Raw genomic sequence first — 14,222 nt, 5'->3', positions numbered from 1 at the left:
ATTGTGAGAAATGTAGTGTGTGTGTGGAGTTCCAAGAAAATAAGTGTGTGATGTGCCCCTGTGTCAATGTTGAAATGCCATAAATGTGTATGAAAATAATGACCCCTTGGGATCTAAAATGAGGGTGGAGTGCCCTCTTGTGTCTCCTTTTTGTCCGTTTGAGGATGATACAGTCACCCCTGGTGGAGGATCTTGGAACATGGCTATTTAAGTCAGCAGAGGTTGACAAAAACGTTCAAGGGATTGGTGCTATGTTGGGTGATATCTTGAATACCAGACAGGTGTTGGGGTACAGAATGAAATGGGGTAAACTGAACAGGTTGAACTTGTTGAGCACACTTCAAAAAAGGGGTTCTAACAGGGTTCTTTGGCTGTCACCAAAGGAGAACCTCTTTGGGTTCCACATAGAACCCTCTGTGGAATGGAACCTTGGCACTGAAGGCGTTCTACCTGTAACAAAAAAGGGTTCTTTAGTGTTCTCATATGGGGACCAAAGAATAATCATTTTAGATTCTAGATACCACTTTTTTTCTATGAGTGTAGGACTATATGGTGGTGCTTCAGTTGTTTTCTGTAAAAAATAAAATAATAAAATGGTTAATTGGGGTGCTGAGTTAAGATAATCAGAAATACTATGAAACATCCCCACTTTTAGCACACATTTGCAAGCAGGCAAAGTAGACTACTCATATACGTGCTGAGGCATGAGAGATCACTCAACGTTGACAGGACCACCCAAAAAAAAAAATACATGCTCACATGCAAACAAAAGGCGATAAAGAAATTGACAAAACATTGAAGAAATTGACAACATTCGTAAATGTTATGAGATAAAACAAAACTTGTTGATCAAGTGTAGCAGCTTGAATTGCATGAACAGAAATGACCGTAAATCAACATCGTAGATTATAAAAGACTGGAGTTAACTTTGAACCTTTACTGCTGGTGATATAGATAACGGGGAATTGATCAACATGAACAAACAAAGGGTAGCCTAAATAATTCACACGATGACACAATAAATACGCACATTTGTCGGGAGACAGAAACATGCCTTTGGTGCGTCTTCACCACACACCCATTCCCTCCCATTTTTTTATTACACTCAATACATAGCCTAATATTTACAAGGAATAGGCCTAGGGGTAACCTTAACGTTGTGAGGTATAAAGCAATAGTCGTTTGTGGAAAACAAATGAAACATCAAATGGCCCATGCAGGAGCATCTATTTTTATTTTTACAGATGCCTGTTTAATTATAAAAAGCAGAAGATAGTACATATCATTAATCATAATGGTCAAGCTATGCACACTAATCGGAAAACATTCTAACCTTATTAATAGGACTACATTTAGCCTAATTGGGAACACAGGGCTGAGGGGAGAAGTCAAAGGATCCTAGTCAGGCTATCGTTAGTCAAATCCGGATTAAATATAGGCCCTCGTGTGTATCAAATCTGTGGGCTAAAATGACAAAAATATAGCTGAAATATTCAGGCTTTATCATGATCTGTGATCAAAGTAGTCTTGGATGTTTTTGGTTCCGTTTAAACTAAGGTTATGCGTAAGAACGCAACTGTACTCAAATGAATAGCCTGATTCAATACGATTATCCTAAAAAAGAATGTGCTCGAATACTCATACCTACTATTAGTGACGTAAATTGAGTATGTAGTGTATTTATTGGTCATAGTATGGCTATAATAAGTATGCCAAAAGTTCCCGGAAATCATACTAAATTCTCCAAGGTAAGAAGAAAACACGCAGTGGACACTATTTCCGTGCTTTTATGGCCCATAATGCAATTCTTCAGAAAATGAACGTGGTTTCACAACGTTTTCAGATTGGAACAAAATATGCAGCCGAAGTTCGACGAGGGCAGATAAACATTCATTGCTTTAACTAATTATGACAAATGTTAAGAAAATGTTGAGCAATGTAATAAAGTAATGTTGGCTGAAAATGGGTTAGCTACGCTATCTTTACGAACCGCATAGCATTACAGCAGTATGTACCGCCTGTAAATTAGCTAGTTACCTATTAATATATCGAACTTGCCAGGCAGTGTTAACTGTGTGCTATCTAACTAATTAACGTTACCCAACGTTTATTGACTTGATTATTCACGTAATTCTTAGCTAAGTGGTATAGTCGTTGTGCGTTCTCAATGTACATAGTTAATTCTGTCTATCTACTTCGATTTCAGAGCACTCAATGTGCCAGAGTGCAGAATAACTGATGGATTTGCGTATGCTCCAGACCCGTTGAATATGGCGGGTGTCAGTAAACGTCAGCAAACAAAGCATAATTAAATTGTTGCCAGGAGCACAGTTACAGTCACCAAAGCTCTGGATAACATGAAATCAGCCTAACCAGCTCTGCCAGGGTGAGTAAAATGGTCAGAGTGTTCTCTCATGTGTCTGGCAGTAGCTAGCCAATGTTAGCCAGTTAGCTGGGGGTGCTTGACTGCCTTTGTGAGGTCAGAACGCTGAGATCAAAATCTACTCGGTCAGAGCGTCCAGTGTGCGATCCGAAAGCTTACACTCAGAATTTACTAAATGGACTATCTGACAATGTTTTGGATTTACGAACATCCAGAGCTCACTCTGACACTCTAGATTGAATTTACGAACACACCCGAAATCGTGAAATGTCTAGCTAGTCATTTGTTACGCAAACAAGCTAGCAAGAGGTTGCTTAGCAACAGCATCGACTTCCGGGTGACAGGCGAAGCGCTAGTACGCTCAACTGAAATGATACCAATGGTTTAGTATACTAAACTTAACTAATAGTATGAATTTAGTATGTTGGTATGGGTATTCGAACACAGCTAATGTGTTTCTGTTAAGATGTTTGGTCTATGAATATACCCATACCGCTTCTGTCTTGTTGCTATAGGCATAGCCACTAATATTCTACATTGCGGAGCATTTAAAACAACATTATCTTACGTGGGATAATGACACTTGCTTTACATTTAAAAGTGAATGTTTTCATAAGCCTATAGGTCAAAAAAATTCTGAGTTCCCAGTTGTCTTGTTTGCCGAGTTCAGAGTTGTTTTGAACGCGACAGTAGAGACCTAGCCATATCTTTGTTTAAAGGTGATATGCATATTCTAGCTAAATCGACAAATTCAATTGATTAGATTACTCTGGCAATTAAACATATATATACAAAATAATGAACTTGTAGACGTTTGTAAGGTGTTCATGGTAAGATATTTAATAATAAACTAAATTGACAATTAAACTAGCACAAGTGTGGCGTGTACATGACGTGAACGCATGATGTACACGTAGATGTTTTTAAGGCGTTCAAGGTGAGATATTTCATAATAGACTTACATGCAAACTGACACGTGATGTGTCAGTGTCACGTGTACGTGATATGAACGTGATGTGAACACGTTAGAAGAAAACTTGTCTCCATTGACAGTCCATGTTAATTCATTGCGGTATCTTATGGCGCTAGGAATAAGTTAGGTGACTTGGTGAGAGGTTTCAGTAGCTTCACTAGGCTGAATTCTGGCCTGAATCACTCCCCATACACACCACTCACTCACACAGCCTGCCTCACACTGCCTGATAGTCAGCAGAAGGTCACAGCTAAATACTGTATATATATTTTTAAGAGAAATGCCATGTTGGCCGCTGTGCAACTTTGAAGTACCCCAAAAACAAGCGACCTGCGATCTATACATTTTTACCTGCAACATCTTTTTCAAAGTAGCCAAATTAATCAGGAAAATCACAAACAAGACAACTCTGTCGATATTACAGTTTTTTTTCAAATACTTTTGTGCAATTTTCACAAGTATGTGGTATATTTCCAAAATGCTTACAACATTCAAAACAGATCTTTACAAAGGCAGTTGTTTCAAGTACAACACACACTATCATGAAGTCAGTTTTTCACCAAACTTAATCAGTTTCATCTAGAAATACATGTTCATATAAGGCAATGATGGGTAACTTTGATGGGAGTGGGCGTCACAAAAAATCAGAACTCATCATGGGCAGCAGTGGCTTGCGGGTCTGCATCAATGGTTTATATTAACACTAGATTTAGTTGTGTTGAAGCCACCGTGCCTCCATCTTGGCACTCCCACTTTAATTAATTTTTAGGAAGCTATAGCTATGCATTTATTAATGTCTACATTTAGTATATTACAGACACCTTAATGCATACTTTAAGCTAATTTCCTCGATTCCTCTGTGGCTCTCATGCTCTCTGGTGAAGAATTTAGAATGATTTTCTTTCTTTTTGTATAGACAAAAATAATTATATAAATTTAGGCAAATTTATTTCAATTTACTTTAGGGGAAACTTAGCCTATTGGACACACATGGTGTTTGGGAGCGCATGGGCACCACCATTGAGGCCATCTCCGTTTTCTTTGTCTATTCCTATGAGTTGGTAAACAAACTGAAAATGTGCATACTGCCACCAGGAGTGTGTTGTTTGAACAGGTATAAAGCCATGGTTGGTAATGTACTGACTGACACCTGTAGTACTGGCATGTTTGCTCACAAGTATAATTCATTGGCTGGTCCATCCTGATGACCTGGATGGAATTATGTGATCCTTCCTTAACCGAAAGGAAATCCCACCCAGTTGACTACTTCAAAATGGAGAAAGTCAATGGCGATGACCGTGCTAAAACAGGCTTTCGGGCACTAGAGTCCTCTATCATTCTCTATGATCAGGATTCAGATCCACATATGGAGGTGGTGTAACTCAGAAGCCAAGAGATCAGATTGTGTTTTTGTTGTTGTTGCTGTTCACACATTAGGGAAAAGATCCAATAAGTATCAGATATGCAAATAATTGTCAAGAAAATATCTTAATAGGGCTGCCTGTGTAAACTCATCCCTTATGTGTACATGTGTCAGTGGTATCCACTAGCAAGAGGCTGCTACTGCTCATTATCTATCCTGTCTATAGTCACTTTCCGAATGCTTTGTAGGTATGGGGTAAAGTCCTTCACTTTTTCCACATTTTGTTACGTAATATCTTTATTCAAAAATTTATTAAAAAGTTGTTCCTCAATCTACACACAACACCCCATAATGACAAAGCAATAAGTTTAGACATTTTAGCACAAAACAAAAAACAAATCATATTTACATACAGTACCAGCCAAAAGTACCTACTTTTTCCAGGATTTTTCAAATAGGGTTATCTTCTGTACACCATCCCTACCTTGTCACAACATAACATATTTGTCTCAAACGCATTAAGAAGTAAATTCCACAAATTAACCTTTAACAAGGCACACCTGGAACCTCATGAACCTGCTTGAGAGAATGCCAAGAGTTTGCAAAGCTGTCATCAAGGCAAAGGGTGGCTACTTTGAAGAATCTCAAATATAAAAATGTATTTTGATTTGTTTAACACTTGGTTACTACATGATTCCATATGGTGTTATTTTATAGTTGGTCTTCTATTATTCTACAATGTAGAAAATAGTAAAAATAAAAACCCTTAAACGTAGGCGTCCAAACTTTTGACTGGTACTGTAAGTATTCCGTACTTTGTTGAAGTCTTCTTGGGTATGACGTTACAAGCTTGGCACACCTGTATTTGGGGAGTTTCTCCCATTCTTTTCTGCAGATCCTCTGTCAGGTTGGATGGGGAGCATCACTGCACAGCTATTTTCAGGTCTCTCCAGAGATGTTTGATCGGGTTCAAGTCCGGGCTCTGGCTGGGCCACTCAAGGACATTCAGAGACTTGTCCCGAAGCCACTCCTGCATTGTCCTGTTGGAAGGTGAACCTTTGTCCCAGTCTGAGGTCCTGAGCGCTCTGGAGCAGGTTTTCATCAAGGATCTCTCTGTACTTTGCTCCATTCATATTTCCCTCGATCCTGACTAGTCTCCCAGTCCCTGCCGCTGAAAAACATCTCCACAGCATGATGCTGCCACCACCACGCTTCACCGTTGGGATGGTTCCAGGTTCCCTCTAGACGTGACTCTTGGCATTCAGGCTAAGGAGTTCACCTCATGGCTTAGTTTTTGCTCTGACATGCACTGTCAACTGTGGGACCTTTTTATATAGAGGTGTGTGCCTTTCATGTACAATCAATTGAATTTACTACAGGAGGACTCTAATCAAGATGTAGAAACATCTCAAGGATGATCAATGGAAACAAGATGCACTGGAGCTCAATTTCGAGTCTCATAAATTCTTATGTAAGTAAGGTATTGTTTTTTAAAATACTTTTGGAAAACAATTCTAAAAACCTGCTTTCACTATTTCATTATGGGGTATTGTGTGTAGATGGAGATTTGTTTCATAAATTATAAAGCTGTAACATAAAATGTGGAAAAAGTCAAGGGGTCTGAATACTTTCCGAATGCACTGTACATTTCTACCACAATAACCTCGTACCCCTGCATGTCGACTCGGTACTGGTTCACTGTGTATATAGCCAAGACGTCGTTACTCATTGTGTATTTATTCCTTTCGATTATTTTTCAATGTTAAAAATCTGCATTGTTGTGAAGGGCCCATAAGCATTTCAGACTACACCTGTTGTTTGCAAAGCATGTGACAAATCAAATATGATTGGACTCAAGAATTCCCTACCTGAAATTACAGCAACATCAGACACATTGCAAAACATTAAACTAAAACACCTTAATGATTTCAAAGTAATAAAAAAAAAATGCTTTTCTACTTTGAATTCACTGATTCCTAAGCAAGAAAAACCTCACCCACAATAAAATAATCCAAAACTTTAATGATTTTCCAAATAATGTTCTCATCTGGATAAATAAACCATAGGAATGCAAACATGCTTATCCTTGTTGTCTTTTTCCTATGTATTTTTGTTTTAATACATTGCTTAAAAAATTAACTAATCCTCAAATCCAAAATGTTGATACTATATCTACCTTCTAATCTATTCATTACAAAGCATTATCTTATTTTTTGCTGCAGTTAATATGTAGACTTTTTCAACATAAAATAAACTTTTTCAGAAAAGAGACAACAGAACAGGGTGGAGTTTCTTTCTCTAAAGCTGTGTGGTGTATTAAGATTTGCCTCATTGCATGCTTAGCACATGAAGAAAACCTGTGCCAGCAACAATATAAACGATTTAGATATTTCCTTCAAATCACAAGTGTCACATGGTGAGGATGCTTTGGAGTTGGAATAGTCAAAATGTAAAACAAAAGTTTCAGAATAACAATCCTGAAAATAGACCATTCTAAACGTTACCATGAGCGCATGCTCATATTTCTTCCTATTTTGGTAGAAATTAAACAAACAGTAAGTACTAATAAAAACATCTAGACCACACCCACTACGCCACACGATAAATATGTTTAAGTCGGAAAAATAGACATTGCAACTCCCATGTATTAAAATGTAAATTTGTCAGTGATGTTCATAACATCCCACAGACAAAGGCAACAGAACAGTTAAGTGATATTACAATAACTGCCCAAATGCAAGAGCGGGTGTTAATTATGCTAAACTTATTGAGAATTTTGATTCAAACATCCTGTTTATAGCTTTTATACAGTTTTTTTTTTACTTCATCTTTTCATGCAAGGCCATGGTACCCTTTCTCTAGTTTTGGGCGGGAAACAGAACCTACAGCATTGGCCTTTGTAGTGATAGTTTTAAGTGGTTGGTTCTCCTCGGACACAAAACAACCAATTTCAATAAGTCCTTTCTTTCCCTCTACAGCAGGTGGTGTCAGTAATGCAACTATATGGCCTCCATCGCCCAGCGCTGTAAGTTATCCATTTCATCCTCGTCTTCATCCTCCTTGGCTAAATTTAAAAAAAAAAAAACATATGCAGATAGTGAATTACTTGAGTAAATGTGGTAAATAAATGTTTGATAGCAATAAAGTGGTAAATTACAATAGATCAATTAGTTATTTCATGTTCTGTTGGGACAGTAACCGTGGCATACAATGTTCCCATGGAGGATTTGCTTGTTTTATTGCATATTATTGTATATTCCAAAAGACTCACCTGGTCTGGAGGGTAATGAAGTAGAAGGCACATTGGGTAGATGGGCATCTTCTGTCCCGCCGATCTCCAGCAAGTTTTTGTCCAATTCCTCTTGTTCCAGCTCATCCAACTCTGCCAGGAGTTCATCCTATGGTGCAAGACGATAAGAACATCCCAGTCTCTGTGATATCTGGTCAACTATTGAACTAACAGCACTGATAAGACAAACAAAGAACAATGTGCAACGAACATTGTCACCTACCTCATCAAACTCCTCTCCAAAGCCTACAGGTTTTGAGATGGCATCTGAGATTTCTTGCGCCAGCTCCTGCTGCTCAGTGATGTCTTGCATCAAGTCATCTACTTTGTCTATGTCCCTAACACAACCGGACAGGGGAACAGAGATTTGAATAAATACAAGAGCTGTATGACTGCACCTGACCAAAGCTAATAAACAAGTAGTGTGCCCTTGCTTACATGTTTTCATGGGCAGCCTTCATTGCCTTGGCGGCAAAGCCCATGTTTTTGAGCACTTCAGTATTGGTATTAGCATTTTCCAGCGCCTCCCTCTGGAACTCGATGGTGGACAATGTGCCATCGATCTGGGTAAGCTGGTTCTCGTACCGCTTCTTCCTTTTCAAGGCCTGCAGGGCCGCTGTGCGTAGTGAAAGGGGAATTTAAGTGATTAGTGGGTTCGATTCCCGGAACCATGGACAGCGTTTCTGAATCCCCAGGACTATCATGTGAGTAAATACATAACCTCTAACTACACTGAACAAAAATATTAAAGTGTTGGTCCCATGTTCTATGAGCTGAAATAAAAGATCCCCAGAAATGTTCAAAATGCAAAAACAGCTCTCTCTCAAATGTTGTGCACAAATTTGTTTACATTCCTCTTAGTGAGCATATCTCATTTGACAAGATAATCCATCCACCTGACAGGTATGGCATATAAAGAAGCTAATTAAACAGCATGATCCTCACACAGGTGCACCTTGTGTTGGGGGAAAAATGCCACTAAAATGTGCAGTTTTGTCACAACAATGACACAGATGTCTCAAGTGTGCGAGGGAGTGTGCAATTGGCATGCTGACCACAGGAATGTCCACCAGAGCTGTTGCCAGAGAATTTAAATGTTAATTTCTCTACCATAAGCCATCTTCTACATTCAACCGGCCTCACAACTGCAGACCACATTCAACCGGCCTCACAACCGCAGACCACGTGTATGGTGTGTCGGCAAGCGGTTTGATGATGTCAATGTTGTGAACAGAGTGCCCCGCGGTGGGGTTATGTATGGGCAGGCTTAAGCTACGTACAACAAATACAATGGAAATTTAATGCACAGAGATACTGTGACAAGATTCTGAGGCCCACTGTCGCGCCATTCATCCACCGCCATCACCTCATGTTCCAGCATGATAATGCATGCCCCCATGTCACAAGGATCTATACAAAATTCTTGGAAGTTGAAAATGTCCCAGTTCTTCCATGGCCTGCATACTCAGCAGACATGTCACCCATTGAGCACGTTTGGGATGCTCTGGGTCGATGTGTATGACAGCGTGTTTAAGTTCCCACCAGTATCCAGCAACTTCGCACAGCCTTTGAAAACGAGTGGAACAACATTCAACAGGCGACAGACAATCAACAGCCTGATCAACTCTATGCAAAGGAGATGTCTCGCTACATGAGGCAAATGGTGGTCACACACCAGATACTGACTGGTTCTCTGATCCATGCACCTACTTCTTTTTATGGTATGTGACCAACAGCTGCATAGAGTCACGTGAAATCCATAGATTAGTGCCTCTTATTTATTTTGACTGATTTCCTTATGAACTGTAACACAGATAACATCTTTGAAATTGCTATATGTTGCATTTATATATTTGACCATTATATTATGTCATATCTATGTTTAAGTCATTCATAGACGCTAACTGCATTTAGCGCCTATTAAAGATAGTATATTCTGGCCGGGAGAACGTTAAAACGCATCGCTTGCGGTACGGTTTTGGAAACAATTTTAAAAAATACTGTAAATCGCAACGGTGTTAAAACCTGTTAAATTCGCCTCGAAACAGAACATGTAAGGTCCTTGGACTATAAGGACTAACATCAGGCTCCTTTAGTCCGTTATTGGCTACGCTAGCCTGTCATGAACACTACTCAATACTTGGGTGTATTCCTCTGCTCAGGCGTTGCTGACGCCTGCCAGATGTTACAACACCTGGATAGGTATTTTATGTATCAGCTAACCCCATCCAATATTAGGGCACTCTGCCAGTCGATAACACACTCAATGACGTCACACGCAACCACTGGTTAAGGCATGCAACGTCTGAACAGGGGAACGCAACCAATGACAGGAGTCACTTGGAGCCTCTCTGTTGGCACTCAGTATTAGGTTACTATCCTGGAAGGATATTGAGGTCATCCCATCAGTAGGGGATGCCTGGTTGTTCTTTAAAAGTGAGTTCCTCACCATCTTAAATAAGCATGCCCCTTTCAAAAAATGTAGAACTAAGAACAGATACAGCCCTTGGTTCACTCCAGACCTGACTGCCCTTGACCAGCACAAAAACATCCTGTGGCGTACTAAACTAGCATTGAATAGTCCCCGCGATATGCAACTTTTCAGTGAAGTCAGGAACCAATACACAGTCAGTTAGGAAAGCAAAGGCTAGCTTTTTCAAACAGAAATGTGCATCCTGTAGCTCTAACTCAAATGTTTTGGGACACTTAAATCCATGGAGAATAAAAGCACCTCCTCCCAGCTGCCCACTGCAGAGGTTAGGTAACACTTACCGATAAATCCACGACAAACGAGAATTTCAAGAAGCATTTCTCTACAGCTGGCCATGCTCTACTCCTGGCTACCGCAACCCCGGCCAACAGCTCCGCACCCCCCGCAGCTACTTGACCAAGCCGCCCCAGCTTCTCCTTCACCCAAATAGCTAATGTTCTGAAAGAACTGCAAAACCTGGACCTGTACAAATCAGCTGGGCTAGACAATCTGGACCCTCTTTCTAAAATTATCCCCTGCCATTGTTGCAACCCCTATTACTAGCCTGTTCAACCTCTTTCGTATTGTCCGAGATTTCTAAAGATTGGAAAGCTGCCACGGTCATCCCCCTCTTCAAAGGGGGTGACACTAGACCCAAACTGTTACAGACCTATATCCATCCTGCCCTGCCTTTCTAAAGTTAGCCAAGTTAACAAACAGATCACTGACCATTTAGAATCCCACCGTACCTTCTCCGCTGTGCAATCCGGTTTCCGAGCTGGTCACGGGTGCACCTCAGCCACGCTCAAGGTACTAAACAATATCATAACCGCCATCGATAAAAGACAGTACTGTGCAGCCGTCTTCATCGACCTGGCCAAGGCTTTCGACTCTGTCAATCACCATTTTCTTATTGGCAGAGTCAACAGCCTTGGTTTCTCAAATGACTGCCTCGCCTGGTTCATCAACTACTTCTTAGTTAGAGTTCAGTGTGTCAAATCAGAGGGCCTGTTGTCCGGACCTCTGGCAGTCTCTATGGGGGGTACCACAGGGTTCAATTCTCGGGCCGACTTTTCTCTGTGTGTGAGTAATATTTATTTAATGTAATATATATATACACACACACACACATTGCTCTTGCTGCGGGTGATTCCTTAATCCACCTCTACGCAGACGACATCATTCTGTATACATCTGGCCCTTCTTTGCACACTGTGTTAACAAACCTCCAAACGAGCTTCAATGCCATTCAACACTCCTTCCGTGGCCTCCAACTGCTCTTAAATGCTAGTAAAACTAAATGCATGCTCTTCAACCGATCGCTGCCCGCACCCGCCCGCCCGACTAGCATCACTACTCTAGGCAGTTCTGACAGAATATGTGGACAACTACAAATACCTAGGTGTCTGGCTAGACTGTAAACTCTCCTTCCAGACTCATATTAAGCAACTCATTAAGCAACTTAAATATAGAATCGGCTTCCTATTTCGCAACAAAGCCTCCTTCACTCACGCTGCCAAACATACCCTCGTAAAACTGACTATCCTACCAATCCTCGACTTCAGCGATGTCATTTACAAAATAGCCTCCAACACTCTACTCAGCAAACTGGATGCAGTCTATCACAGTGCCATCCGTTTTGTCACCAAAGCCCCATATACCACCCACCACTGCGACCTGTATGCTCTTGTCGGCTGGCCCTCGCTACATATTCGTCACCAAACCCACTGGCTCCAGGTCATCTATAAGTCTTTGCTAGGTAAAGCTCCGTCTTATCTCAGTTCACTGGTCACCATAGCAACACCCACCCGTAGCACGCTCTCCAGCAGGTATATCTCACTCGTCATCCCCAAAGCCAACACCTCATTTGGCCACCTTTCCTTACAGTTCTCTGCTGCCAATGACTGGAACGAATTACAAAAATTGCTGAAGTTGGAGACATATCTCCCTCACTAACTTTAAGCATCAACAGTCTGAGCAGCTTACCGATCGCTGTACACAGCCCATCTGTAAATAGCCCACCCAACTACCTACCTCATCCCCATATTGTTTTTATTTACTTTTTTTTGCTCTTTTGCACACAAGTATTTCTACTTGCATATCTATCACTCCAGTGTTAATTTGCTAAATTGTAATTACCTCCCTACTATGGCCTATTTATTGCCTTACCTCCTTACTCCATTTGCACACACTGTATATAGATTTTTCTATTGTGTTATTGACTGTACGCTTGTTTATTCCATGTGTAACTCTGTTGTTGTTTGTGTCGCACTGCTTTGCTTTATCTTGGCCAGGTCGCAGTTGTAAATGAGAACTTGTTCTCACCTGGCCTATCTGGTTAAATAAAGGTGAAATAAAAATCACTACAGGCCGTGTAACTTTGTTTAGTCATAAAATAAAGGTGAAAAAATAAATTAATAAGCAGTAACTTTGTCCCTACGTGTCTAGTGTCTCAATTTTAACTGCAACGTTTGTATTTTTTTTTTTTTTGTTTGTATTGAAATTGTATGCACTTTGAGATTATTCTGTATAATGAAAAGCGCTTTACAAATGTAATACATTTTTAAGTAGATACTGTGTCAATGGAAGGGTGGCCCCTTCCCTTCTCTTGACAAACAGGCAAATTCATGACTCACACAAAATCCCCTGACTTGTTGATGGTGTAGCCAGAGTTTTGATAGCAGTCACTAACACAGAACGCACCTATACACGGGGATAATGTAATTTAGCTGTTCTAACACAGTTGTGGCAACGAGATAGGGCGAGCCTGGCAACCTGACATTCAGTGACAGCCGTGGCAGCTCGGAAAGTTAGCTGCTTTGACTAGTTAGCCAGCTAGTTGCTAACGTTAACATACAGGCGAACTTTAAGTAGCTAGCTTCATTAGCTAGCCAAGTTAGACAACCATCGTGAATATGTATATGTTATGTTAGTTGGCGACTCACCTCGTTTGTTTTTTGTGCCGTTTTTCTTTGCAGTTATGAGTTCCTGGTCAATCTTTTTCTCTAGAAAGTCCTGTTTCTTCGCTAACATCTGCTCTGTGTCTCGGAGTTTCTGAATCGCATCTTGTGGACTCGGCCCTTTCCCTCCTTTCCCCCCACCGCCGAACAGCTTCCCAAACACGGACATTCTGGGATCTAAACTATATGGAAATAATGTCCTTTTAAAACGTTTCAGACTAACTACAGTCTATGGTGTCACTCTTCTCGCCGATTGTTTTTCCTACTTCCTGGTTAAGGCTGTATGACGTAACATTATTCCCTAGTGGGTGGTATTCCATGGGGCTCCACCTGCTGGATAAGAAATGTAATAATATTTTTTTGTCAATTAACAGACGCTCCTATCCAGAGCAATTTACAGGAGTAAGTAGAGTTACTTTCAGTGCCCTGATCAAGATTTTTCACCTAGTCGGCTCAAGGATTCAAACGAGCAACCACTTGGTTACTGGCCCCACGCTCTTAACCTCTAGGCTACCTGCCGCCCTTATAATAATAATAATATATACATTTTATATTGGGCTTTTCACAGTTGTGTAAAGTAGTTAAGTAGAACTTAAAAGTACTTTTACTTACGTAGTTTTTTGTGGGTCTCTGTACTTTACTAATTATATTTGTGACAACGTTTACTCCACTGTATTCCTAAAGAAAATAATGTACTAATTACTCATTTTCCATGACAGCCAAAAGGACTCGTTACATTTTGAATGATTAGCAGGACGGGAAATGTGTGTAATTCACGCACTTA

At 40.4% G+C, this 14,222-nt stretch overlaps 1 protein-coding gene across 1 annotated transcript; it reads right to left on the bottom strand.

Moving 5' to 3' along the window:
• Positions 1–6,721: 6,721 nt before the first annotated feature.
• LOC110532057 (charged multivesicular body protein 4c) lies at positions 6,722–13,769 on the bottom strand. The gene is made up of 5 exons (XM_021615658.2): positions 13,424–13,769; positions 8,447–8,624; positions 8,232–8,346; positions 7,991–8,117; positions 6,722–7,783 (listed from the first exon to the last, which is right to left on the bottom strand). The coding sequence occupies exons 1-5, from the start codon at positions 13,605–13,607 to the stop codon at positions 7,719–7,721; spliced, it is 669 nt and encodes a 222-aa protein (XP_021471333.1). The 5' UTR covers positions 13,608–13,769; the 3' UTR covers positions 6,722–7,718.
• Between the last annotated feature and the right edge of the window lie 453 nt (positions 13,770–14,222).

This window comes from Oncorhynchus mykiss, chromosome 9 (genome assembly GCF_013265735.2).
Source record: "Oncorhynchus mykiss isolate Arlee chromosome 9, USDA_OmykA_1.1, whole genome shotgun sequence".
Taxonomy (NCBI): domain Eukaryota; kingdom Metazoa; phylum Chordata; class Actinopteri; order Salmoniformes; family Salmonidae; genus Oncorhynchus; species Oncorhynchus mykiss.
The sequence above is the reverse complement of the archived record's forward strand: the minus strand, read 5'-3'. Positions and strand labels throughout refer to the sequence as shown.

Coding starts and splice junctions, on each gene's coding strand:
- LOC110532057 (XM_021615658.2), bottom strand. CDS start 13,607: ATGTCCGTGTTTGGGAAGCTGTTCGGCGGTGGGGGGAAAGGAGGGAAA. Junction 8,347..8,446: donor AAGGCTGCCCATGAAAACAT/GTAAGCAAGGGC, acceptor CGGTTGTGTTAG/GGACATAGACAAAGTAGATG. Junction 7,784..7,990: donor TTCATTACCCTCCAGACCAG/GTGAGTCTTTTG, acceptor TTTTAAATTTAG/CCAAGGAGGATGAAGACGAG.